The following is a 23988-nucleotide window of genomic DNA, read 5'->3' on the forward strand; positions in this document are numbered from 1 at the left end:
CCCTTCCTGCTCCGGGGAATGGGGGGGCGGGGGTAACTTCTGCTTCCGGAGAGACTTCTGAAAGAAGCGAGGCACAAGCTTCGGAGATAGGGAAGGAGTGGCTGAAGTGTAGAACCGGGGTTCGTTCTCGAAACCAATCTGGAAAGCCGGGAACCACCCCACCCTTCCGCGACCTGTTGCGCTCGTCTATGTCCAGGCTCCGGCTCCGGGCCTGGTCTAGTTTGGCTGCGAGTGGGCACCATGGGCCCGAGAGCTTCAGCCAACGTCGCTGTCCCGGCCTTCCCTGGTCGGAAATCAGGGATCCCAAGTTCAAGGAACTTGGACTCCCGAGGTCTTTGGATCCAAAGTGGCCCCGCAGCCCTAATGACCCAGCTGCCGGGAGACTGAGGGTGCCGTGCCCTTTCACCCACCTCTGAGTCTCCCAGGTCCTCTGACCGCCACCCGCTGGAGAGGGTATGAGTTAATCTGGCTACAGAAGAAGAGCTCTCCCCCAGGGGAAGGCAGGGGAGTAGAGATCCTGGAGCTTGAGGCCCCCAACCCCGCCCACACACACCCTCGTGGCCTCCATTTGTACATTTTTATAGCAAGTGGTGGTCGGTTTATGGATGCACATACTGGACTGGCTTCCATGGGTACTTCCAGATCCAGTTCAACCCGCAGTACCTCCGTTCCAGGATGCCCCTGGCCCTGCCGCTCACGGTTGCTGGACGCACAACCCGGGAGAACGAGTCTGCAGCCCGCGCACCTTCCCTGATCTGCAAGCTTTGGGGAAGGAGGACATCCAGCCGAAGCGCGCCGGGTCAGCGCCGCGAGGGTTTGGAGACACAGCCCTCGGCTCAGATACAAATGAGACTCAGTCCCGGATGTTCCTGGGTTCCTTTCAGTGGCGAGTTGAGTCCGCATTTGCCCTCTTAAAATACACCTTGGGTACCTCCCTCTTCCAACTACCGCTGACCCTAGAAAGTGCCCTATCGGCTCCACTCAACTTTTTAAAGACGGAAAACTAAAAAAAAAAAAAAAAAAAAAGAATTTCTAGCTCGGGGGGTTGCAATCCCTGAGAAGTGGCTTAGGAAGAAACAAGGACACGGATATTTTGGTGATCCCCAAAAAGGAAATGAGAACGTTTTCCCCTTGACAAATTGAATCATTTTATGTAATATCAGGTTAAATAGGGCTTCATTTTAAGCGGTGACTCTCCTTTGTACTATGAATGCACGTCAGCACCCCCCCCCCTCTTTGGTGAGTGAGGAGATGTCCAGACTTTTTTCCGTGTTTCCAGAGGCCTGTCTCCGCAGCTCGGAAGGTCAGTCAAGCCTTTTAATGTTGAAGCTCAGCCAGCCGAAAGCTGCCTGCTTTTCCCACTTGCGAGTGGATTTTTAAAGAACCAACTCCCAGAAGGTTGAGCAGTTATAAGCTACCCACCCCCCCCATCCCATCTTCCCTTTTGAGTTTGCCTTAATTAGGGGGTGGGGAAGTGGGGTTGGGGGCCGCCTTCACGTAAAAACTGTCAAAGGAGTTGGGGGATGGGGGACGTAGAGAGAGGGGTGGAGAACTCGGGCGCAGGAAAAATTCAAAAATCGTAAAAGGAAAAGGGGAACATGAAGCCCAGAAGTCATTGTTTCCTTTATTTCAAAGGGGAAAACCTGCCCGATTCTCATCCTTTTGATTGATTAAGGCCCTGAATACCTCGCAGCCCCAGAGTGACAGTCCTTGAATAGACTTCAGCGAATAAAGCGCAGGCAGAGCGCGGGGCTGGCACTCGGGGTGTAAAGGAGGCGAGTTCGCTGGCACTTACCAAGTTATAAATAAAGGGCTATGCACAATGGTACCTTCTCTAAGGACAGACAGCCTTTACAACACTCCTGGCGTCATATCCTGCTGGGGACACTTCAGCTCCTAGCCAAGACTTCGCTCCTTTTATTTTTCCAGCAGTTTAGTCTGAATACCATAATAAATTCCTGAGAACAAACGCAGCAGCCGGGCAAAACTTTAACATATAGACACATCTCTGCTGCCGCGTTGGGGATCCATACCTCGAGATTTAGAGCTGGGGCTTCCCAGAGTGGGTTTTTCAATCAAGAGGCGGTTTTCTTCTCCCTCCCCGCCCCAGATTTCAACTAGCGAGTCCTAGGGCCTCCCCAATGGCTGCCGAAGCTCCTCACCACTCCTGCTCCCAGACCGGGAAGACAAAAGAACTTTATCAGCACACTCTGGACTCCTCCTGGGAGGAACCCCACCGGGAGGACCCCTATAACAAACCTAGGCCAAAGGGGCATTGACCAGAAGAGGGAAAGCTAAACAAGGGGGGGGGGCGGGCGGAGGGTCCCAATGCCTTCTTATTGGAATTGCGCCCCTCCAGTGGTTGTAAAACAAAAAAAAAAAAATTAGAAAAAAGAGTCACAGAAAAATAGAGACATAGAGAGACAAGGGGACGGAACGGGAAGAATAGAGTCAGAGACGGAGAAAGCCACACAGAGATACACAGAGGGAGACAGAGACAAAGAGAGCAATAGAAAGTCAAGGAGAGAGGGACACACGTGAAGTGAAAAAAAGAAACAGGGACTCCTCTCCTCTGAGCAGCTGCCACCTCCCTCGGGCTGTCTCTCCCAGGTTCCACGGCTCTGCCCTTCTCTTCCGGGGAAGGGGAGCAGCGTGGGTCCCTCTCCGGGCCGGCCAAGGCCTTGGCACCGCCGGGGATGGGAAGAGAAAGTGGCCGCTGTCGCCCAATCAGCGCGTGTCTCCGCCACCCGGGACGGTCTCCCCGTCGGCCAATCGCAGCTCAGGGCTCCTGACCAAGCTTTGGGTGAAAGAACTAATAAATGCTCCCGAGCCCGGATCCCCGCACTCGGTGTCACGACGGGAGGAGATTCAGGCCGGCCGCGCTCCCACCCCCACCCCCCCCCTCCCTGGCTCGTCGCAGCGCTCGCAGCCCCCTCCCCAGCGCCCCCCGCCGCAGGGCCACTCGCTCAGACTCAAACCAAACTTCTCCGCCCTGGGCTCGCGATCCCGGACTCTGGGGCCTCCCTGCCCGCCCCTTTCCCCGGTTCCTTCCCGAGCCGCTCTCTGGACGACGAGCGGGCAGCCCTCCTGCCCACGTCCCTCCCTCTCTTTCCAGCCTTTTTGGGGAGGGGCTCCCCACGCTCGGGGGCAGTTCCCGAGAGCCGCCAGCACCGCGCTCGCCTTTCTCTTTCGCCTTCACCTGGATATAATTTCCCAGCGAAGCTGCCCCCAGGATGACCACGCTGGCCGGAGCCGTGCCCAGGATGATGCGGCCGGGCCCGGGGCAGAACTACCCGCGCAGCGGCTTCCCTCTGGAAGGTAAGGGTGGGGGGGCGCCTCAGCGCCGCGCGGAGCCCGGGGCCCGAGCCGAGCCGGGCTGCTCCAGCGTCGCCACAGGCTTCCTCGGCGTGCCCTGGGAGCCCCATTCCCTGGGTGCCCCGACCCCCCCCCCCGCCCCCCGAGCTAACAAGCCGGGGAGAGATCTCCGCTCGATTTTCTCCCTGCAAACAGAGCGCAGTTCTTTCTGCAAACCCTCGCGAAGCTCGGCGGCCAGGCCTGCTCCGGGCCGGTCCACTTTCCTCTGCCGTTTTGCAAGTGCGGCGGCGGCGGCGGCGGCGGGGAAGGGATGGACCGGCTTCTGAGCGCCAGAAAGCACCATCTCCGCACTTTGCCCACCCCAGGGCCTTTCAGAATTGTCGCGGCTGCGCGGACATTTGCTAAGCTCTTGTTAGTTCCGAAAGAATTTTCTCGCCGGCCGCAAAGTGCAGTGGCAGGAGCCCGGTGGCTTCGTGCTTGGAATTTTTAGTATTAACCGATTAATTAATTAGAGTTCCATTCATCTCAAGTGGCATCTCGAAGTTTCCATAAACCCTTTTGGGGGAACTGCCTTGCAGTCATCCAGAAGGGAATCCCAAGGCAGGAAGACTTTGGATAGTCGAAGAGGTTGGGGCAGCAAGAGCGGGAAGCTGATCCCAGAGGCGTCCCCCCTTCAGGCTGGGTCTGGAGTAGAATGTCATACCTAGAGCATGGATGGAGGTGAAGGGGGCTGCCTGCAGACCCTGCTGTCGTCTGGGTCCCCAGGTGTAACAGGTGACTCGCTACCACCTGAGGCCTCCTTTGGGGACCCTCTTTGACCTTTGGCTGCTGCACTCTCAGCCAGAAACCCCAAGGGCTGACAGCTCCTCTGAGTGCCTTAGAAAAGGAGTGGTTCCAACTGAACGGGGTTTCGGGGGGGAGTGGAGTTCAGGAGGCCAGCGTCTGGGTAACCTTCTCTCTGCCTGGAGGCTGTTTCTCGAGCAAGCTTCAAGATACTGGCCCGAGGGTCTTCCCTTGCAGCCCCCACCCCCTGCCAAAGATGCCACTTTCTCCGGGCCCAAAAGGAAGACAGTTTCTCTGGGGCAAGTTAGTTTGCTGTCGTTGCTCCCCCTTCACACAAGATTATGTGCCCCCGAATTGCTTAATACTTTGAACAGATGTGATTGGAAGAGGGGCTGGGGCTGGGAGCCGGCTGTCTTGCATTTTCAGCTGTGGCTGTAACACGCGGATGGTCCCCAAGCGTCAGGAATTAGGTGGGCTCATCTTCCCAGCTGCTTTCTGTTCTCCAGAAGTGACTTTTCCTTTGCCTCTCTTTTCGCCTTCCGCTCCCAGTGTCCACTCCCCTCGGCCAGGGCCGCGTCAACCAGCTCGGTGGTGTATTTATCAACGGCAGGCCACTACCCAACCACATTCGCCACAAGATCGTGGAGATGGCCCACCATGGAATCCGGCCCTGCGTCATCTCCCGCCAGTTGCGCGTGTCCCACGGCTGCGTCTCTAAGATCCTGTGCAGGTACCAGGAGACCGGCTCCATCCGTCCCGGTGCCATTGGTGGCAGCAAACCCAAGGTGAGTGCTGGGGCCTGGCCCCGGAGGCCTCCAGGCCTGTGGTCTCCCCGGTTAGGGAGGATCGGGCAGGGGGCAAGGACGCTCATCTGGGGCTTTCCAAGGAGTTATTTTTCAAGACTAGAAAGAGGTGTGTGTGTGGGGGGGGTTTGGGGGGGGGAGAACAAGGTTGCTGCCTGGGCGCTGCTCCTTGATAAACGCTAAGGGAAAACTCCAGCCTTTTTGCAAAGGAGATACAGCATTTTTAAGAATGTCCCGGAACCCTAGAATACTCATCAAATTATTTTAATAGGCAAACACATAAAGCATGCAACTGTGCGTGCCCACCTGTTGCTGGTTTCCCAAGAATCTTCCCAGCGCCGACCCACTTTTGCCAGATCTAAAGAGCCACTTTTGGTTTTCTAAATGGTTTCTCTCCCACCTTCTGTCCCCAATCTCCTCCAGTCCAAATTGTCTTCAGGGAGTCAAAAGCTAGGGTGATTTGTTTCCTTTGTAATGGGCAGATTACTTGGCATTTAAAAAGCAGTTTGGTACTATCCTCAAATTATTTTGGTTCCTTTTAAAAAATGAAGGAGTCACACTGGCTAAGACTCAGTGGGAGGGGATTGCAGTGGGTCTGCCTTTTCTGCTGGATGTGGGGAAAATCCAATATAATTTTCTAGTTGCCACGGGGCAAAATCGAAAGGAGGATTCTGGCAAACCGAAGACTTCCAAACACCCTCCTTCCTCCCACTCCTAGCTCCCTTTCCAACCTCTCCGAGAATCTCTAGAAACAACTTTTATTGAGAGAGAGAGAGAAAAAAAAAAGACCCAGTGTTTCGAATTATCCGTATTTGTTTACCCACTCTGATTTTTTAAAACCCATATAATCACCTTTTACATTGCATTCTGCTCTTGAGGGTAGCTAAAATCTTGTGCTTATTTTTGGAGAGGTGCGAGTTGTAGCTGTAACTTGATTTTTCTGCTTCTCCTTCAGACATTCCCCTTTTTAGTTTCGTTTTCATGTTTCTGTGTAAGGAGTTGACTTTATTTTCAGGGATCAGAAAGTAAACCCCTCTCCCCCAAGATGTTATAAGTCTTCTTAATTTATCCTAAGTGCCCAAGCTTACCTAGGGAGGAACAGGGTCGACAGGGGTGAGGTGATCTCATTTCTACCCCTTCCTAAAAGTAAATTGCTCCAGAGAATGGGGTCCTTTTGCTAACAAGGGGGACCTTCCCAGGGGATTCAGGAAGGAGCATCCCACCGGGCCTGGAGGCGATGGGGCCACCACATTTGGCCCAGAGTCCTGGGTACCAACGCCTGCCTGCCTGTTCTCTTAAAGCAGGTGACAACGCCTGACGTGGAGAAGAAAATTGAGGAATACAAAAGAGAGAACCCGGGCATGTTCAGCTGGGAAATTCGAGACAAATTACTCAAGGACGCTGTCTGTGATCGAAACACTGTGCCCTCAGGTACGAGGCCCATTAACATCTTCCCCAGGCGCCAACGTCAGTCGCTATTCCCCGGGCGGGTCATCCAAGCCACAATCACCCCAGAGATCGATCCGGGCGATTGGGAGGCAGCCCCTCCCAGGGCCCTGAAACATTCACGAGCCAGACGCGCTCTGGGTGTTTTACCCAGGGAGGGCACAGCTGCTGGTCCTGGGGTTGAGAGACCGCCAACGGCTCCCCAAAGAGGATTTCTGTCGAGGACGAAAGCAGGAAACGCGAGGCGGAGGCCAACTGTTTATTAATATTGATGTTCCCTTTTAAAGAGAAACAAATGTTTTGGTAACCCCAACCGAAGGGAGATGGGGCCGCGCCAGCCCAGGCCCTGCCTAGTGCGCAAAGGAGGGGAGGCTTCGGCAACGGCCCGGCTTTTTCCCGAGAGTCCCAGGGACCATCCGGCGCCCCCGGCAGCCGGGGGAAGGCGGAGAGAGGGGCGAACGCAGGGCGAGCGCGCGGGCGCGCGGGAGAGTTTGTTTTTAATTAAAAGGAAACTCCCTCCCCCCCACCACCACCCCTGCGAGAACGAGATATTTCAGAGTATGGATTTGTTTACCAGACTGGAATCTGGAAAAAATAAATGGGGGAGAGTGCATTTTCTTTTGATTTTTTACAATAGGAAACGATTCTGCAGTTGAAATTTAAACCCTTTATAGCCTCAAAAAAACGTTGAATTGCAGGGGACGGGTCCGCTGTGGTTCTTCCTCCCTTAACGCGAACCGAGGGGGTCCAATACCCAGGTGGTGGTAGGGGTGGTGGGCTGGCCGGAGAATTCTCTTGGATTGGAGATCCAGAGCCCCGTCTATAGGGTCAAAAAGGGGAATGCTTTCTGCCAAGAGGGACACAGACGGCGGTTCCCGGCCCTAACTTGGGAGGTGCGGGCTTCCCAGGCTTCGGGCTCCCAGTAGCTCCGCGTAGATAGGTGCAGACTGTGTGGTGGGGGGATTGGAGTGGGCGGGTGAATGGGGTGGTAGAACGACGAAGACACAGGCGAGGAAACAGGCGAGTTGTGCAAGGCAGCCTCTCTACGGCTCGGGTCGGGGGTTCGGGGCTCCTACGGCCCGGCCTGGCACGGCTCAGTCGTCCGCGCTCCCTCCCCCCCCCCCCCCCCCCCGCCTCCAGTGAGTTCCATCAGCCGCATCCTGAGGAGTAAATTCGGGAAAGGCGAAGAGGAGGAGGCTGACCTGGAGAGGAAGGAGGCAGAGGAGAGCGAGAAGAAGGCGAAACACAGCATCGACGGCATCCTGAGCGAGCGAGGTAAGCGGCGGCGCGCTCGGGCGGCGCACGGAGGCCCGCGCCTCGGCCACGTCCGCGCTCTGACGTCGGCGCCCAGAGCGCCGGCCAGCTCCCGCTCGTGTCAAGGTCTCTCCCTTGGTACCCACTGCACCCGCGTACGGAGCATTCACATGAAAGACCAGAGACGCACTTGAAATTAAAACAAAAATCTCTGGTCTTTTTTTTTTTTTTTTTCTTTTCTACTTTGTAAGCCTTTCTTCTGTACCAGCCTCAGCCCCTTGGCGTCTGGAACCGCGAGCTGCGGTTTGGTGAAGGGCTTCCCACTTGCCCTCAGGTATACAGGACCAGGCGTGGGGGGTTGAGGGGCTGGGGACAGTCTGTGAGTCCCCGGAGGCTGAAGGAACTTTTGCGCCCTCAGGAAAGGCCCAGATTTCCAGAGTTTCCCATTATCAGAGGAAGGGCGGGGAGAGAAGGATTCAAAACTCTTTGGCGCAGCGGGGGGGCCCCCAAATTCCGCGCCATCGGTTGCCTTATACATACATACATACATACATACATACATACATACATGTAAGTTGGCTGTTTTGTGCTTTAAATTGTTTTTCAAATGCGATAGGGTTGGATTTCTGTGTGTGTCTAGGAAGTAAAACCAGCCTAAGATGTGGGCTCTTGGGCCCGCCGGTTTGGCACCCTGTCTCCACGGGAAGGTACAGGCCACCTGCTCCCTGTTGGCTGTGACCTGGCATCATCAAGAGAAAGTCTCTCCTTTGGAGCCATAAGTGCGGCTTCCTTCTCGTATACCTGCAGCACTTGGTCTGGAGAGCCTAAAGGTGTCCCGCCCCCGCCCAAGGAAAGGCAGCCCCCCAGGGGAGGCAGAAAGGGGTCACTGCAGCAGTTTTCCCCGTGAGCAGTTTTGGCCTTGGGGATGGTTGCACCTCTTCAAAGGCATGGACGGTCGGGAGGCACCTGGAGTCCCAGCCATGCCTAGAGTTCCTGCTTCTGGGCCTGGACTTTGGTGGGTAGAGATGAGTTTTGACTTGCCTTAGAAGGGCAGGCGGCTCTCCAGATGGGCTTGAACACCCACTGTGACTTCCAGAGTCAGGACTGTGGCTTCCAGAGTCAGGACTGCGGGTAGAAAGCTGGTTGCTGCTTTTGCCTTCGTTGCCCAACCTGGCGGATGGCAGCAGCTTTGCGAACCGAGGCAAGCTCTGTACACAACCTTGAAGGGACACTCAGATTTAGATGTTACAAACCCAAACAGCAGATTTCAGGGATACACAGAAGCCTAGATGCTCCGGTACACACGGACAACCAAGAAAAGACACCCCCAACCACGGCAGGGAGATACACATGCTGTTGTTTCCCTCCCTTTAAAACAGGGGACTCACAAGGTCTTAGTCTAAGCCTCTCCTCTGGGAGGGGTGATTTTCTGCTGTAGTCTCTGAGGAGACACCCCAGCTTTTATTCCAGACCTAGATGGAGCAGAGGGGTACTGGTGAGGGAGGAAGGAGAGGAACCAGCTAATCCCAAACCCAACGGGCCCCTGCGGGCACAGGGGCAAGAAGCCCAGAGCTATCAGAGAGGCTCAGGAAGGGGGGGGGGCACGGCTTTGCTACTTGTTGCTGGAGGCACCGGCGGCCGAGCGGCCGCTCCCTCACAGCACAGGCAACCGAGGCCCAGGAGACAAAACGCCCCAAATGAGCTGGTCAAACATTTGTACAACTTTTCCAGCTTTTACAAAGAAGGCCTTCTCTACACAATCTACACTTGGAGATGAACTTGGGAGACAAAGCCTGGAGAGTCCATTGAAACTCACACTTTAGCTCGGCCCAGACAAAGCTCCAGCTCGCAGCAGCTTGATGTGAACAAAGGAAGGCAACCTTTTTATAATTCAAGGAGAAAAGAAGAGAAAACAGCCCCACAAAGGGCTGAGAATAGACATTATGGGCTTGCAATGAGGGATGAATTATTCAATGAGCTCCAATAGCTGCTGCGCCAGGAAGTTTTATGGACTCTCCAGCGTGGAAAAAGTGGCTATTTCACCTACAAAATGTTTCTAGTCTTTTGGGCCGTCTAGCTGGGCCGGCTGCCATTCAAGGGCAATTGCTACCATTTTTAAAATCAGAGTATTCTCCCCAGCGGGGGCTGTGCCGTTGAAAACACACACACTCCGCGGAGGCTGAAGCCTAATTTAATTTGGGGTTGTCAGAGAGGATACAGCGACCGTTTCTTTAGCGGCTCTAGCTCCCTTTCCAGATAAGCCCTGGAGGGCATATGGGGCCCAGAGAAAGGACAAGTGTAGGAGTGAAGTATAGTTTAAAGGGAAATCTAGGAACCTAAAAAAATTACCTCTGTTCTTTGGGCACCAAAAGTTATCGACTGCCCCCGCTTGTAAAACGGGATGCATGTTGATAAAGGGGTCTGAGTTCTCGGGGGGAGGGGGAGGAGGCTGGCCTAGAAAGGACCTTTGGGTGCTCTGAGCAGGGGACGCGCTCTCTCTGGAGGTTCTAGCTTCCTTGCGGGGCCGGGAAGGGGGGCGACGGAAGCTGAGACTGGCTTTCCAGGAGACGTCTTTCCGCTTGTCAGACTCGAGGGCACAGGAAGAGAGGCACCCTGAAAGAGGTCAGAACTGCCTTCGTTTTCCTCCAGCGTTTGGCCTTTCTTCTAGGTGACCCCCTTTACCTTCTCAACTTTCCCTCGTCCCTTGCCCAATCCAAGGGCAGCGCGGCGTGCTGACTCGGCGCGCTCAGGCCCTTGCGCCCTGGAGCGCACTAGACGCTGTGCAGCCCTCCTCCGTCCGTCCTTCCAGCTCCTTTGCCCGGGTGAAAGGAGAAAGCTGGGAGGCCGGGGGACAGCTAACCGCCCCCCATCCCCACCCCCACCCCGCTTGGTCCGGGCCCTCCGGCCAGCACCGTGATCGGAACAGGCGCAGTCGCAGGAGCCAAGCCCCGGTCGCAGCATCGGGGGCTGTGGGCACAGCCTCCGCCGCGGCCACTCAATGGGCGCCTCTGTTCCTCCCCCAGCGCGGCGGAGCGGGCCCGCGGGCGCCGTCACAATGGGTCGGCCCCCACTCCTGCGCCCTGCGCCAAAGCGCCGCGCCGCGCCGCCCCCTCCCTTGCGCTCCGGCCGGCTCGAAGCTTAGCTCGCCGGGCTGCAGCCGACTCAATTGCCTCCTTTATGTCCTTCTCACTTTCATCTAGACACAGCCCGCCTCCCCCCCTTCTTCTCCTTTTTTTCCCCCCTCTCTTGCCTGAGGCTCACATTAGTGAAATTTCTGCAGCCTCCCCCCATTTTTTTCTTATTTTAAAGAAAGCCCTTAACACAAAAGCAGTGACTAATCAATAGAAAGTGCTCCTTCATCATCTCCTCCTCCTCCTCCTCCTCCTCCTCCCCCCTCCCTCCCTCCCTCCCTCCCCCCTCCTCCTCCTCCAGCAGGGTGACGCTTTTCCTGTTTGTGAGTTTTGGGAAACATTTTTGCTTTGTGCCGTAATGGAATTAGAGGACAGATGAGGACTGTAAATGGACACGCGACGGCAAGACTCTCGCTTAAATATTTAGATGCAACATTACAATTACCGACTTGTTGCAGAGGCTTTGATGTGGCAGTTCGGGAGTGCGGGGGGGAGAGAGGCCAGATTGCCCAATTGATGTTTTGATTGAGGCTGGAGATACACTTTCCTAGGACTTTCCTTTCCCGCTTTAAAAATCACTAGTGAGGGTGGGAGGTTTGCAACAGTTTCAAAGATTGAGCTCAGAGACCGCAAGCATAGGTCGGTTGGGGCTTATACTCCATTCATATCTCTCCCTTCCTATTTGACATTTATGAAAAGCAGGTCTGTGTGGGTTTTTGTTTTTGTTTTTGTTTTTTGTTTGTTTGTTTGTTTGAGAAAGTAAAAGTGACCAAAGTTTTGCTCGTGTCCCTTTTTGTTTGAAACCTTGTGGGCTTTTCTGAAATAACTAGGACGCTGTCAGTTTTTCGGCGGGGCAGAAGATAAAGCAAGTAAAAACGCACAGAAGTTTTAAAGGCCCTTGAAATATTTCGTTTCCAATGGAATCATGAAAAGAACACTCTATCATTGACGGGGGCGCTACTGAAGTCGAGAGGAACGAAGGCCATTTCTTCCCCCCGACTTAGCAAGGGAAGGACGTTTTGGCGCGAGGCAAAGCGGGGGAGGGGGGGAGGAACTTTCCCACAGACTGAAATCCCGGGGTATAAGATCTTAGGTTTGTGGCATCGGAACCTTTATTAAAGTGGACAGGCCACTCTCCAAGTCCGTTTGTCAGAATCCTCAATTTGACCCCAATGTCGCCTTCTAGTCTTTTGAGTGAAGTTTATGTTTTCTGAAGTCCTTAAAATACGCAACAAGGAAATAGCACCCATGTAAAAGTGTATTGGAAATATCAGCACTTGAATTAAATTAAAACACCAGGCTGGGTCCTTTTCAAGGACGTAATGGTAGCGATTTTCCTGTTGGAATGATGAGAGAGAGGGAGCGAGAAAGACAGAGAGAGAGGGAGAGGGAGGGGGAGAGAAAGAAAGAAAGAAAACAAAAGAGGAAAGAAAAAAGAAAACCACCAGCGTTCAGATCTTTGCAGGTTTTTCTTTTTTGCTTGTTTGTTTGTTTGGCTGCTGTATGCTTACTTTCTGGCCTTATTGAAAACATGCAGATTTTCTAATTAATGCTTGAAATCGTATGTTTATTTTGGGGCTTGATTTGATTGTTGATAGCACCGGAACGGGGACTAGGGGCTTCAAGTGCGTAATAATTACTGAAGGGTCATTTAAGAGTCCCCAGGGCTTCGCAATAAAACCCACTGGGGCGGTGAGGCGGAACCAGCAAGTGCCCCGAGGTTCAGGAGAGTGGGATATGTGGAAATCAATCAGGTGAATAGGAGCGTTGCCACTGAACTCAATTTCCATTAATAAATATGTTTTCAAGACAAAAAAAAAAAATCCCTCCTAACCATAAGGTTAAATGTTTAAGCTGCACATAAGTAAATAGCCAATGAAAGTTAAAAGTCGCAACATCAGCCCTAAACAAAGAGTGAGACAAAGTTTGTTCAGGACTGAGGACAGAGAAGGTTCAGTTCAGTGGGGTTCTAGACAGGTAACTTATTTATGTGGGTAAATAAAGATTAAAGAACCATTAAGAATGTACATATATAACTAACAAGACACTAACAGGCAATTAAGCAGTCAGTTTAATGCCTTATCTCACTGGCTGCTCTGGGGTTGTTTTACAACTAGGAATTAAAATCTGAAAAGGAAGTTTTCAGCAGCTCTGGCCAAATATTGATTAAGTAGCTGTTTGTTGATAGCATTGTTACGCATTAAAAGGCCGGGATCGCGGCCCCTCAGTGGCCATCTTCTATTGTGAGGGATTCTTAACCACAGAGATCAAAGCGGGATCATTTCAACTTATCTGTCTTGGAAAATCCTCCTTTTCCTCTGAAATCTCTAAGGAGGATTGGCCAAATTCTCTTTAAGAAATAGGAACCCAAACCAGTTACACGTCGTAGGTTTGTAGAGAAGAGATTCATGGGGTGTTTTTAATTATCCTATGGTGATTTCTTGTTTAGAGCTTAGGCTAAGATAATGAATTTATCATCAAATAGATTCTCATTTTTGGAGGGTGGCCGGAGGCATGGCACCTACCGTTCTCTCATCCCTAAATTTCTAAATGTGGAACTTGCTTTCGCCGAAGTTGCCCTCAAAGCTGGAAGGATGGAAAGGAAAGAGGTCAGATTTTTATGTAAAACTAGGTGGGGACTAGTTAAATACCCAGGAAACTGGGAGTTACACTAAGTATGTTTCTCTACATGTGCTTCTATATTTTTTGTTTACATGAGTCTCATGCATATTTTTAACCCTCTATAATGTAGGAGTCGATATGTATTTGTGTATAGTTTGTGCATCATTGGAGTTTATTTATAAGTTGCTCACTATGAATTATGCTGGCAGTAAACTATATCCAGTTGCGCAAAGTAAAGACTTATTTGTCCAATGGATTACACTTTCTAGAGTCATCAGAATTTGAGATAATAGCACAACCTCCCAATTCTTTTTCAGCCCTCCTGTTTAATGCTAGGAAAAAAATTTCCCTGAATGATTTTATGACTTTTTGGCTGTTGATGTTTAGATGAACTATTAGACTTTTTTTTTTTAAGAATTCAACATATCTAGATAAATTTTTCTTTTGTTATGAGAGTTAAAATTCCTGCAAGACCTTTTTTAGAAATACCATCTCTGTGCTTAATTTGCAAATTCCAACAAATCACTCTGAGGTTGTGAAATTTATGCCAGATTCAGGCTTTGGCTATTCAAATATGCATCATGGATCTGTCTTTCTGAATCTTCTTCTCTGATTGTGTTCATTGAAGTCCTAAATAATTGTGCATAGGGTTTTATTTTATTTTATTTTATTTTATTTTATTTTATTTTTATTCTTTCTTACTCACTCTTGAACAAGATGAGTCTTGACGTACAGAATTACTAGTGGATATTTTCTATTCTATTATCATCTCCCAATTAATTAATAACCTACCTGTGCTCAAATGTTCTTTGATATAGGCCCAATCATTCAGTGTAGAGCAACTGCCTGAAATAGATTAAGCTGGAAGTGTGAGTCAGCTCAGATCTGTTATGGTTACCCTGTCCTGGGTCCAGATGCAGCATTAGGGCGTTCTTTGTTGCATACGTCATATGTGCATGTATATGAAATATACATATGGAGCTTAAGTGACTGTTCCCCCTTGGGTATCAGGCTATGTATTCCTATACTGTGAAGGCGGGGGGCAGCAGAATCGAGCTCCAAACTGGGTCTGATCTCAGTACCAAGGCAGAATTCCTGATATGAGAATTGGCTTATGTCAATTATATCTCAATCAAGTTGGGGGGGGGATACGATTTGATATTATTGTAAAAAAAAAAAAAAAAAGGATGGGCTGCCTTTCACCGAGGAACTATGATCAGAGAAAGTGGAAGGGAATTTCAGAAGTTGTCTTTCTCTTGGAAGATGCACAGCAAATCAGGAACAGCGGACCATCTTCTGCTCTATTGGGAAAGATTTTCTTGTCCTGTACCTGCCAGTCTCTGGTGGAGAGGGTCACAGTGCACCTTTCAGCTCTGCCTTGTGGTGTCGGGCCAAAGACTGAGCCTCAAAAGCATGGAACTTTTGCTGGAATCAAGACCTCTGTCTTCTAAGAAATCTTTCTCTCAAATTATCCGTATTAGCATTATGCTCCCCAAACATATAATTTCCAGTTTGTTACTGGAACACGCACAGTTATCAAAATGCCCATTAACATCATAAAACATATGTTCAGGGGAGAGGAGTTAGAAATGTCATCATTGTCAGAAGCAGATATGAAAACCATGCAAAGCAGTTGCTGAGGACACTTGAGGAAAGGTTTTATGAATTTGTACCTTCAATGTTGGTTGTCCTTCCTTCCTGATAAAAACTAAGACTAACAGACTTCTGCTATGGAAGTGACCACTTCTCTTTAAGGTAGAAGAAAGTGCCTCATAATAAAGGGTGATGCGAAATTTAGAATTTGATTCAATGCACATTTCTCCTAAGAAGGGCAATCTTGAGAAAGAGTTTTATCCTGCACATTGCATGTACCAAAGTTTGTAGCATTTTGATTTTTGTTGCAGGATTTTAAGTAAACAACAACAAAGAAACTCTTCTCGTTGGGGTGAAGCAACTTGATCAAAGTAGTCTGAGTTTTTATGTCCTCCTTACTGCAGTGATTGAGGAATCAATCTCCCTCAGTAAAACAAATTAGAAGACATGACAGGCAACAAGAAGCTAGCTGTATGTTTGTCTCCTTCAACTATATTTTGGGATTTTGTGACTATATGTACTTTTCTTTGGCAAGATTCAATGCATCTACAACAGTATATTAACATAAAATCTCAGTTCTAGGGGGTAATCAATGGATTCCATTTAAAAATAGCTGTTCAAAACGCTTTGTGACGAGGATAGGAGAGACTCTTCTTGGCTGAGGGAGAGGAAATACCACTAATTTTCAGCATTAACAAATGTCCAGGGTCATATTGAGAATTCAAATAGTATAGTTTTACGGAGGCTTAAATGTAAATTTTCAGAATTTTTATGATTGGCTGGTAGGCATATTTCTGGAAACTGCCGCAGAATTAACTGTCCTTGCCTTTATGTCGTTAGATGGAAATAATAAGTAAGTTAGGGTAGAATAGTTAAGAAAAGAAAATTAATTGCTGTGCAATTAAACCAATGGGACTGGTTTGGTTTTTAATGTACTTTTATAGTAAATATTTACATGGTCACGCACAAATTTGCATTTTTAATAGAAAGCTTGCATTTGTAGGCTGGTGATTTTATAGGTACACAGCAATGCTAATAGTGCAGTCAATATATACCCTTCTTATCTATGTTTTTTGGCAAACCCTAATATAGACATGACTTATCCAGTCGACAGGCACTTGGGCATTGTATGGGGATATTAATATCTTCCTTATTTTCCTTATAGGGCTTATCTTTTTTAAAAAACATTTTTTAAATGTTTATTTATTTTTGAGAGAGAGAGAGAGAGAGAGAGAGCGAGCACAAGCAAGGGAGGGGAAGAGAGAGAGAGAGGGAGACACAGAATCTGAAGCAGGCTCCAGGCTCTGAGCTGTTACCGCAGAGCCTGAGGCAAGGCTCAAACCCACAAACTGTGAGATCATGACCTGAGCCAAAGTCAGATGCTTAACCAACTGAGTCACCCAGGCACCCCCAAAAGCATTTTATTTTTAAATAACTGTAGACTTATGGAGTCTGTCTTCAAACATATTAAAGTTTGGCCAGTTTTCAAATATATTACCATGATTAAGGAAATCTTGGCTAATGTGTGGGTGTGTGTGTGCGTGTGTGTGTGTGTGTGTGTGTGTGTGTGTGTCTCAGTTACCATGGTTGAGCTTAACCTGAACTAAAGAAAATTAATTGGTCCAATTCATTTTGTTATAAGAAAAGCAACAGGTTTCTTCTTTTTGAATTCCTACTTGGCCAGTTTCCTGATTGAGTGTTTCTTGTATGTTCTGACTTAATCACACCCAAAGTCCTCTTTCCTGCCTTTGCTTGCATTGTAAGAGCCCAGTACCCAAGGTAAAAAGGGTTCTTGCCTCCTTTATTTTACTCTAAAATTGAGACCAACCACACTTCAGGTGTGATCCTCTTGAACTTCGGCTTTGAAGTCTATAAGATGGGGCACATCATACTACTTTCCCAGAGTGATATGAGAAGAAAATGAGAAAATGCAAGTTATGTGCAAATTACACGTATGATAGGAACACTCAAAATCTTGGGGGAGAAAACCTTCTGAACGTGCAGAAAATGACCAGCCTGCTGGCAGATGGGCTCTGCCCAAAGGCAGATAAAAGCTTAATTCAGGGCTTAGGAGCAACAATGAAGAAACACACACACACACACACACACACACACACACACACACACACAGAGTCCACTTTCACTGAGTCAAAAAGATTGAGTTTGTAAGCAACTATTTAATGTAACAGATTTTATTGTCTTAATAGATAAGAAAAATAACAAAATTTTAAAGCCATTCACTGAGATGTCAAAAGATATTTCTAAATTATGTTTTTCTCCCAGTTCTACAAAGATTACTTTTCTCTCTTAGATTCACTTGGCTCTTTAAGAGCCCTCCATATCAAACTTTTCTTCGATTTTTTTTTTTTTTTGCACAAGTTCCTTTCTCTGCAGAGATTGACAAACAAGTTGTTGTTTGAAAATCGGTCTCATACATGGATTCTTACTTGTGAAATTCTGTTGCAATGCTGCATTTTCCGGAATTGGTCTTGCATCATCTCTCATTCTGTCTGTCCCCTCTTCAGCCCCCTCCGCGTTCTTAAGTATCTCCTTAGCTCCGCACGTGAGATTTTGTGCATTCTTCTTTCTTTGTGCATGATTCTTCTTAACCCCTCTCCTATCAAATTCGAGTTCAGAAATATTAAAGAAACTTTCCAAAATAGCATTCGTGAAGTCGGAGGATACATTTCGGTGACCTTTCTATTCGATTTCCCTCCATCCAGTTCCCCGAGCTCGGGAACTTGTGTGTTGTGTTTTCCGGGGTGGGTGCCGTTTGGAGAGTTGAAAACAAAGTAGCCTGGCTTGTGAGGCTTGGGGGGAGGGGGCTGGAGAGCTCCTGGCCCGCGTTTCCCCTGCTGGAGCGCCTTGCTGGTGCAGCCACTGCAGAAAAGGAAGGTTGTTTTCTTATCCCCGCATGCACTGGTCTGACCTGTCTCCGAAATAGGTCAGGCTGGGGCACAGCCAGTTTATGCAGCTGTTGGGGCTTAGGCGTCCCGGCAGGCGGCCCCCAGTGAACTGATAAAAATTCGCTGGCGAGCGAGCCATTGGGCCTTCCTTCTGGACTGTGCTGCACCCCTGCGCCCCCCCCAAAGGCTTTTAGATGCAAGAGGACTCCTGGATTATGGGGGCCAACTCTCAGCCTCAAAAGGGAAGCGTTCTTTTATTCTGGGGATTGTACTCTTGTTGATGCAAACATTCAAAAGAAATATATACTTTGTCAGATTTCATTTTTAAATCGTCCCATTTACTTTGACTGAGTAAAGCATTCACTCTGCGCCTAATTCCAAAGATACAGAAGGATTTACAGGAACAGGTGATAATAGGTTTCCTTCCCATCCATGTCCCTCAGTATCTTGGTCACCCCTCTAGAGAGTCTACACATAAATAATTACATTGCTCTCTCTCTTTAAAAAACATTCTCCCTCCTTTTGCACAAATGGTAGCTCACTATAGAAACTATTCTGTGCCTTGCTTTTTTTTTTCTTTCCATTTGAGACCAAATCTCAGCAATTACTCCACATCAGGGTCTGATGGTCTCCACAGCCTTTTGTATAGCTGTATAATATTCCAGTGCGATGGCAAAAGGTGATTTATTTAGCATTAGATAGTTTCCAATCTAACATGTGCGAGTTTATTTATAAAATAATTCCTCCATGGTAGGGACAAAGAGAAAGTGTTTGCAACTTTGGTGGCTTTGGTGGAATTTTAGTACTGTGTCGACAACAAATCATGGGATTTGCTGGCTACGTGCACGAGCATGCTGGCTACGTGCACGAGAGAAATGAAACAGTTTTCTCTACCGCTGTATGTTTTATAGGAGCCGAGATTTTGAAATTTCTGCTTAGGAAGTTGGTCTTCCAATGGCGACTACACTCTGGAAATTCCTCTACTCTCTTTTTGTTCCAAATGGAGAAATCTCTAAATCCCAGGAAAGCTTTTTTCTCTGACTTTTTGGTTCCTCTTTTTTTTTTTTAATTTTTTTTAATGTTTATTTACTTTTGAGACAGAGACAGAGCATGAACGGGGGAGGGTCAGAGAGAGAGAGGGAGACACTGAATCTGAAACAGGCTCCAGGCTCTGAGCTATCAGCACAGAGCCCGACACAGGGCTCGAACTCACGGACTTCGAGATCGTGGCCTGAGCCGAAGTCAGATGCTTAACTGACTGAGCCACCCAGGCGCCCCCTCCTCTTTTTTTCTTATCTACTGTTCACTTCACTCCCCACCCCCGTCATTTATTAACATATTTATGTTAAGCCTTCTTAGTTATTTTTCCTTCTGGGCTAGAAAAACTATGGATAATTTTATAACAATTTAGTGGCAACTTATCCTGATGGTTTAGTTACGAAAGAGAAGTTGTCTTTCAGGGTCACCAAATTCGGTTTGAACTAGTAAGAGAGCAGGTCATGAATAGTAAAACACGTCTTGTATTTCTGATTCTTGAGACGGGCTGGCCCGGTGCTCTCGGGGGTTTCTCGAGTTTGGGAAAGGCTGATTTTTAATTTTGCAAACTCTTAAGGGGCATGTATCCATTCCCTCCTATGCACAAAGGACTTTTTATGTTTTTGCACATACCTCGCCTCCCTCAAATCATTTCAGCCTATTTTCCCTTCAATCTGATGCCCAGGAATTCAGTTGTTGATGCTGTTAACTACCTGGCTTACCTAAGCTGGAAGTCCGAGTCTGTGAAATGAGCCAGAGAGAGCTGTGTTCCAACCCTATGAGAAAAACAACCCGCTGCAAACCCTCTTGGGAAAACTGAAGATGTGAGCGCCAATAAATGTTACGAAGTGAAGGTTTCGAGTCATTCCTTTTTAGGAATGGGCCTTGTAGAAATGGGAGAATAAGCTAGGAGCTAGGATTTGCTTTTGAGAATCAAAATCTTGATTTGGTTAAAAAAACAAACATTACCGAGAGACAGAACCCGTCTTCTTTCTTGACCGTTCTTGCCGCCCGTCCCCAGAGCACGGTTGTGCCAGGCACTGGCAGGAAGGTGAGTTCTCCTGCTAGAACTCTTGTGTGTGCTTCGACAGAACGCAGCTAGGTGAATCCTCTGGGTCCTCTCCCTGCTTCCTCTCTGACTTGCTTATGGAAATCTAAAGGAGTCAGTTTGAACATGCAAACAGGCCTGGTGTCCAGAGCATCTGTGAAGAGCTGAGAAGAATCAGAAGCAGCTTTTTTTCCCCTGCCCTCTCCCAGCTCGGTGCGTAATTTGGATCGAATCAGGCCCATAATTTGTGACATCTGATTACTCCCGGCAAAAGTAGGCAACTCTCCACATAGGATGGGTGCTGGGGGTGGGGGGTGGGGTGGCTAGGGAGGGGTTAAGTTTGAAGAAATGTTGATTTGTTTGTCAGATTGCTGTGACGTTCCCAACAGAAATTTAGACCCTGGGAAAGATTCGGTTTTCAGAGCTGTGTCGGCAGAGTAACCGAACTTGAGATACTTGACGCGTCTTTACACGGTTCTCATCCGCACAGGTACGGGGAGAACATTCTCCAGCGGGCTGGCTCAGGGTCAGCGAGCAGGGATTTTGGTGGGAGAGCAGCTCCCTCTTCTGATTTGTACATTTGCCATGTTTTTTTTTTTTTTTCCCCAATAAAAAGGGACCCATGAATTCATTAGGGGAAATACTTCAACTTTCCATTTCGTGATTCCCAAGTCAATGGGACCTCAGGGTCCGGAATCATTGGTTCAATTTGAAAAATGTTGGAACTTCTAACGTCTTCTCAGACCATTTCTAAAAGAGGCTGGGAGTCCATTTCAGGAAGTCCAGCAAATAAATGGGGTCTCCTCACGGTGCCTCCGGCAGACTAGCAACATGCCAGAGAGGAATATGACTTGGGAAGCCATCCAGTGTGGAAACTTTCCAGGCGGTAGGCTTGCTTGGCTTTTGTGCAGACAGGGCACATCCGGGGTTTGTGTGCGCGCGACACACGTTTGTCAGAGGGCGGCAGAAAGGCAACTTCTATGGTTTCTTCCTGGAAGCCAATGTCTGCTTGTGGTCACTGCCCCTGCCAAGCTCTGAATACTTGCTGAATTTTTGTCTGAAAAAAGATGGCAAACGGAAGACTGGGATCTCAGCATCAGGTCAGACACTACAAAGAGCCAGGCTGAAGAGTCCAGGGCTTAGGGGGGATGCTGGGTATTGGCACCCACCCCCCCCACACACTGGGGGTTGGGTTCCAAGATGGAGGCCAGGCTGGAAAGTCAACTGGCCTATTTGGGATTTAGCTTCTGGGCTCTTCTCGGGGAACTTTCTGGGCCCTGAATCCTCAGTGTCTTTTTCTTCCCTGTGGAAAATTGTCAGCTGGTGTGTCTCAGGCCATTCCCGAGCCGAAAGCCAGTTGGTGGCTGGGAAGGCCGCCTCACCTTGTGTCCCTCAGAGGCTCATGTGGTGATCAGTAGAGGGTGGGGACATACAACTCTTGTGCAGGTGGGAGCAAGTCCTCATTACCTGGTGCACCTGTGTCATGGGGTCTGTCCTTTTTTAGGGAAGTTGAAACTAAGTCCCTGAACGGGCTTTTCTTTCTTTTCTTTTAATGTTTATTTTTGACAGAGACAGAGCGTGAGCAGGGGAGGGGCAGAGAGAGAAGGAGACACAGAATCTGAACCAGGCTCCAGGCTCCGAGCTGGCAGCACAGAGCCCGATGCGGGGCTCGAACCCACGAACCATGAGATCATGACCTGAGCCGAAGTCGGACGTTCAACCGACTGAGCCACCCAGGCGCCCCTAACGGGCTTTTATTTCTAATGGGGTATTAGCATATACCTTGGGCAGATAAGGAGAGGAACAATTTCCCTATTACAAAGTACAAATGACACAGGGCACCAAATTTGGTCTGAATTTGGTTTGCTGTCTAACTTTATCATTTTATTGAATTACTATAATTTAATGTTACTAGTTTAACAATTTTCCCCCGGAAATGAATCCTTTTTATTTTTTCCTTTAGTTGAAGACCCAAATTAAATTCATTAGGAAGGACAATGACAATCTTTCACGTTGCAATTCCTGGTACTTGGAAAATCCTTTTGGAAAAGCTTCAGGAAAAATAGAACTGTCACTCAAACTGTAGTGTATAGGAAATGATATTACCAGAACAAGTTTGGGCCTTTTACAGGGATGTTTGAAAATCTCCCTACCCCAATGCTCTGCCTTTCAAATCTTTTGAAAATGTTTCCCCCCATTTTCCTTTCACAAAGGGCTCTCTGGGCTGACCTGGGGTAAAAAGAGGGAGGTCGGTCTTGGATGTCGTCTCCTCTCCTTCCCTGTGTCCCCCACCCCTTGTCCTATTTCCACCAACTTTTCCTCGTTCACATCGAGACTTCAACCCATTACCTCTTCCTGGGATGTTGGTAGTTTCCAGAAGGACCCTGGGAGCTGATAACCTAGCGTGGAAGAAAGAAACTCTAGTGGTAGAATTCCAGGTGTCCAAGTAGGAAGGACATTTTTTGCGGGGGGGTGGGGGCAAGGGATGGGTTTCTGGTGCCCCTCAATCACACCCCTGTGGATGCTCTCTTCACTGTGAGTGGTGAGACTCGTTCTGAAACGAGGGAGCTTCTTGCTGGTGAGTATGGCCTGCCCGGGTGTGGTACACCACCGAGCTATCCAGGAGGAGGCAGGTCCAGGTAGGGCCGAGAGCATTCTCCATCGCAGGTAGATTTTCCACACTTCCTGGGTGCCAGGGAAGGGCCTTGGCTTGTGTCCTTTGGACTTCCTGAAGAACAGAAAGGGTCTGTTCTGGCCTAGAGCCACAGGCGTGGAGGGCACTGAGGGGCCTATCTTGCCTCAGAGCTCAAAACCCTCCTAAGGAACAGACATCTGATCTGAGCTCTTAACACTTTTAGTGCCACCTGGACAGATGGCAGAGGTCAGAAGTGAGGCTCCCTCCTCTAGAGGACTAGGGCCCAAGGGGCAGCCATGATGGATCCACTGGCTGGGAAAGCTTCCGGCAAGTGCACTGAAGCACTTCTAGGAATCTTCTGGATGGCCAGAGACTCCTAGACTCTCAGTACTGGAGTCCTGGAGAGCCTCAGCAACACGTTGCTTTGGAGAACGTATGCCACGAGCGCCTCAGGGGAACAGCTGGGATTTATTGCATCCATGATATATGGGGTTCAGAAATAGCCTGTCATGTTTGTGGACTATTAACTGACGACCCTGGATTCCTGCTGAGCCGCCAAAGTGGGGGCTTGATCACTCAGACTTGATCGACCTTTTACAAGTGTTAGGTAATGACAGCAGGCACAAGCATGTAGAAACAGTCTATGTCTCCCCCAGGCCTCCTCAGGTGGAGGATAAAAGACGAGTCCTTGTCAGAGAGGTGAGCTTATCATACAGTGAATGAACCTTGAGTTCCGGGGCTCCTCACCTGCGTGGGCCCTTCCAGGCTTGGAAGGGTACCTACAGCGTCTTCATGCCATTAGGTTTTTGGCAAATGGTGCAAAATTAAGGTCTGTTCGTATTTACTGCTCAGAAGGGGCTCCCTAAACTATAAAGGCTTCAGGTCCCTCAAAGCTGCGTTTATCCTTGTCCTTGCTTAGTTTCGGGTGGGAAAGGTAGAAGTGAGCAGAGATGGTCCCTGAGCATGGAGACGGCCTGGTACACCTGTGTGAGAGCAAAATAGTAGTAGTAATAATAATAATAATAATAATACTCAATTTCCCTCCACTGTGTCTTAGGCCTTAGAGTTGGCCGGGATGCTTCCTCATTTCTCATGCCTTATCCTGTTTACTTAGGGGACCAAAGTCTGAGCTACTGAGAGTTTACCCATGTGGCCCTGATATCGCACAGCATCTTAGGTCCTTGCAGGGAGCCCCTTAGAGGGATCCTGGACAGATTCCTTACCAGAAGATGAGGAACATCCATCTACTCCCTGGACACAGGGAGGTGGGCAAGAGCCCCAGTTTTGGGGGGGGGGAGGGCTTTGATTTCCTCAGCTGTAGAAGTTGGATTAGGCAGTTTTTAGATGTTTCTTGTAGGTCTCCAAAACCATTGCTATGACCAGGTCGCTTTCCCTGTCTGGGCCTCATTCTCCTTTC

The 23988-nt window shown here is 49.1% G+C and overlaps 1 protein-coding gene across 2 annotated transcripts in view; it reads left to right on the top strand.

Moving 5' to 3' along the window:
- The first annotated feature begins 3233 nt into the window (after positions 1–3233).
- The window catches only part of PAX3 (paired box 3), a 95890-nt gene continuing 75135 nt past the window's right edge, over positions 3234–23988 (top strand). Inside the window, exons 1-4 of one of the 2 annotated variants that reach the window (XM_047085263.1) lie at positions 3234–3318; positions 4648–4883; positions 6203–6332; positions 7488–7622. In XM_047085263.1, the coding sequence (XP_046941219.1) occupies positions 3234–3318; positions 4648–4883; positions 6203–6332; positions 7488–7622 (586 nt within the window). The remainder of the gene's footprint in view (positions 3319–4647; positions 4884–6202; positions 6333–7487; positions 7623–23988) is intronic. The other variant, XM_047085264.1, reaches the window with a different exon arrangement.

This window comes from Lynx rufus, unplaced genomic scaffold (genome assembly GCF_022079265.1).
Source record: "Lynx rufus isolate CCGP_SWC_20201006 ecotype Redwood Valley unplaced genomic scaffold, mLynRuf1.p SCAF_2, whole genome shotgun sequence".
In the NCBI taxonomy this organism is placed as follows: domain Eukaryota; kingdom Metazoa; phylum Chordata; class Mammalia; order Carnivora; family Felidae; genus Lynx; species Lynx rufus.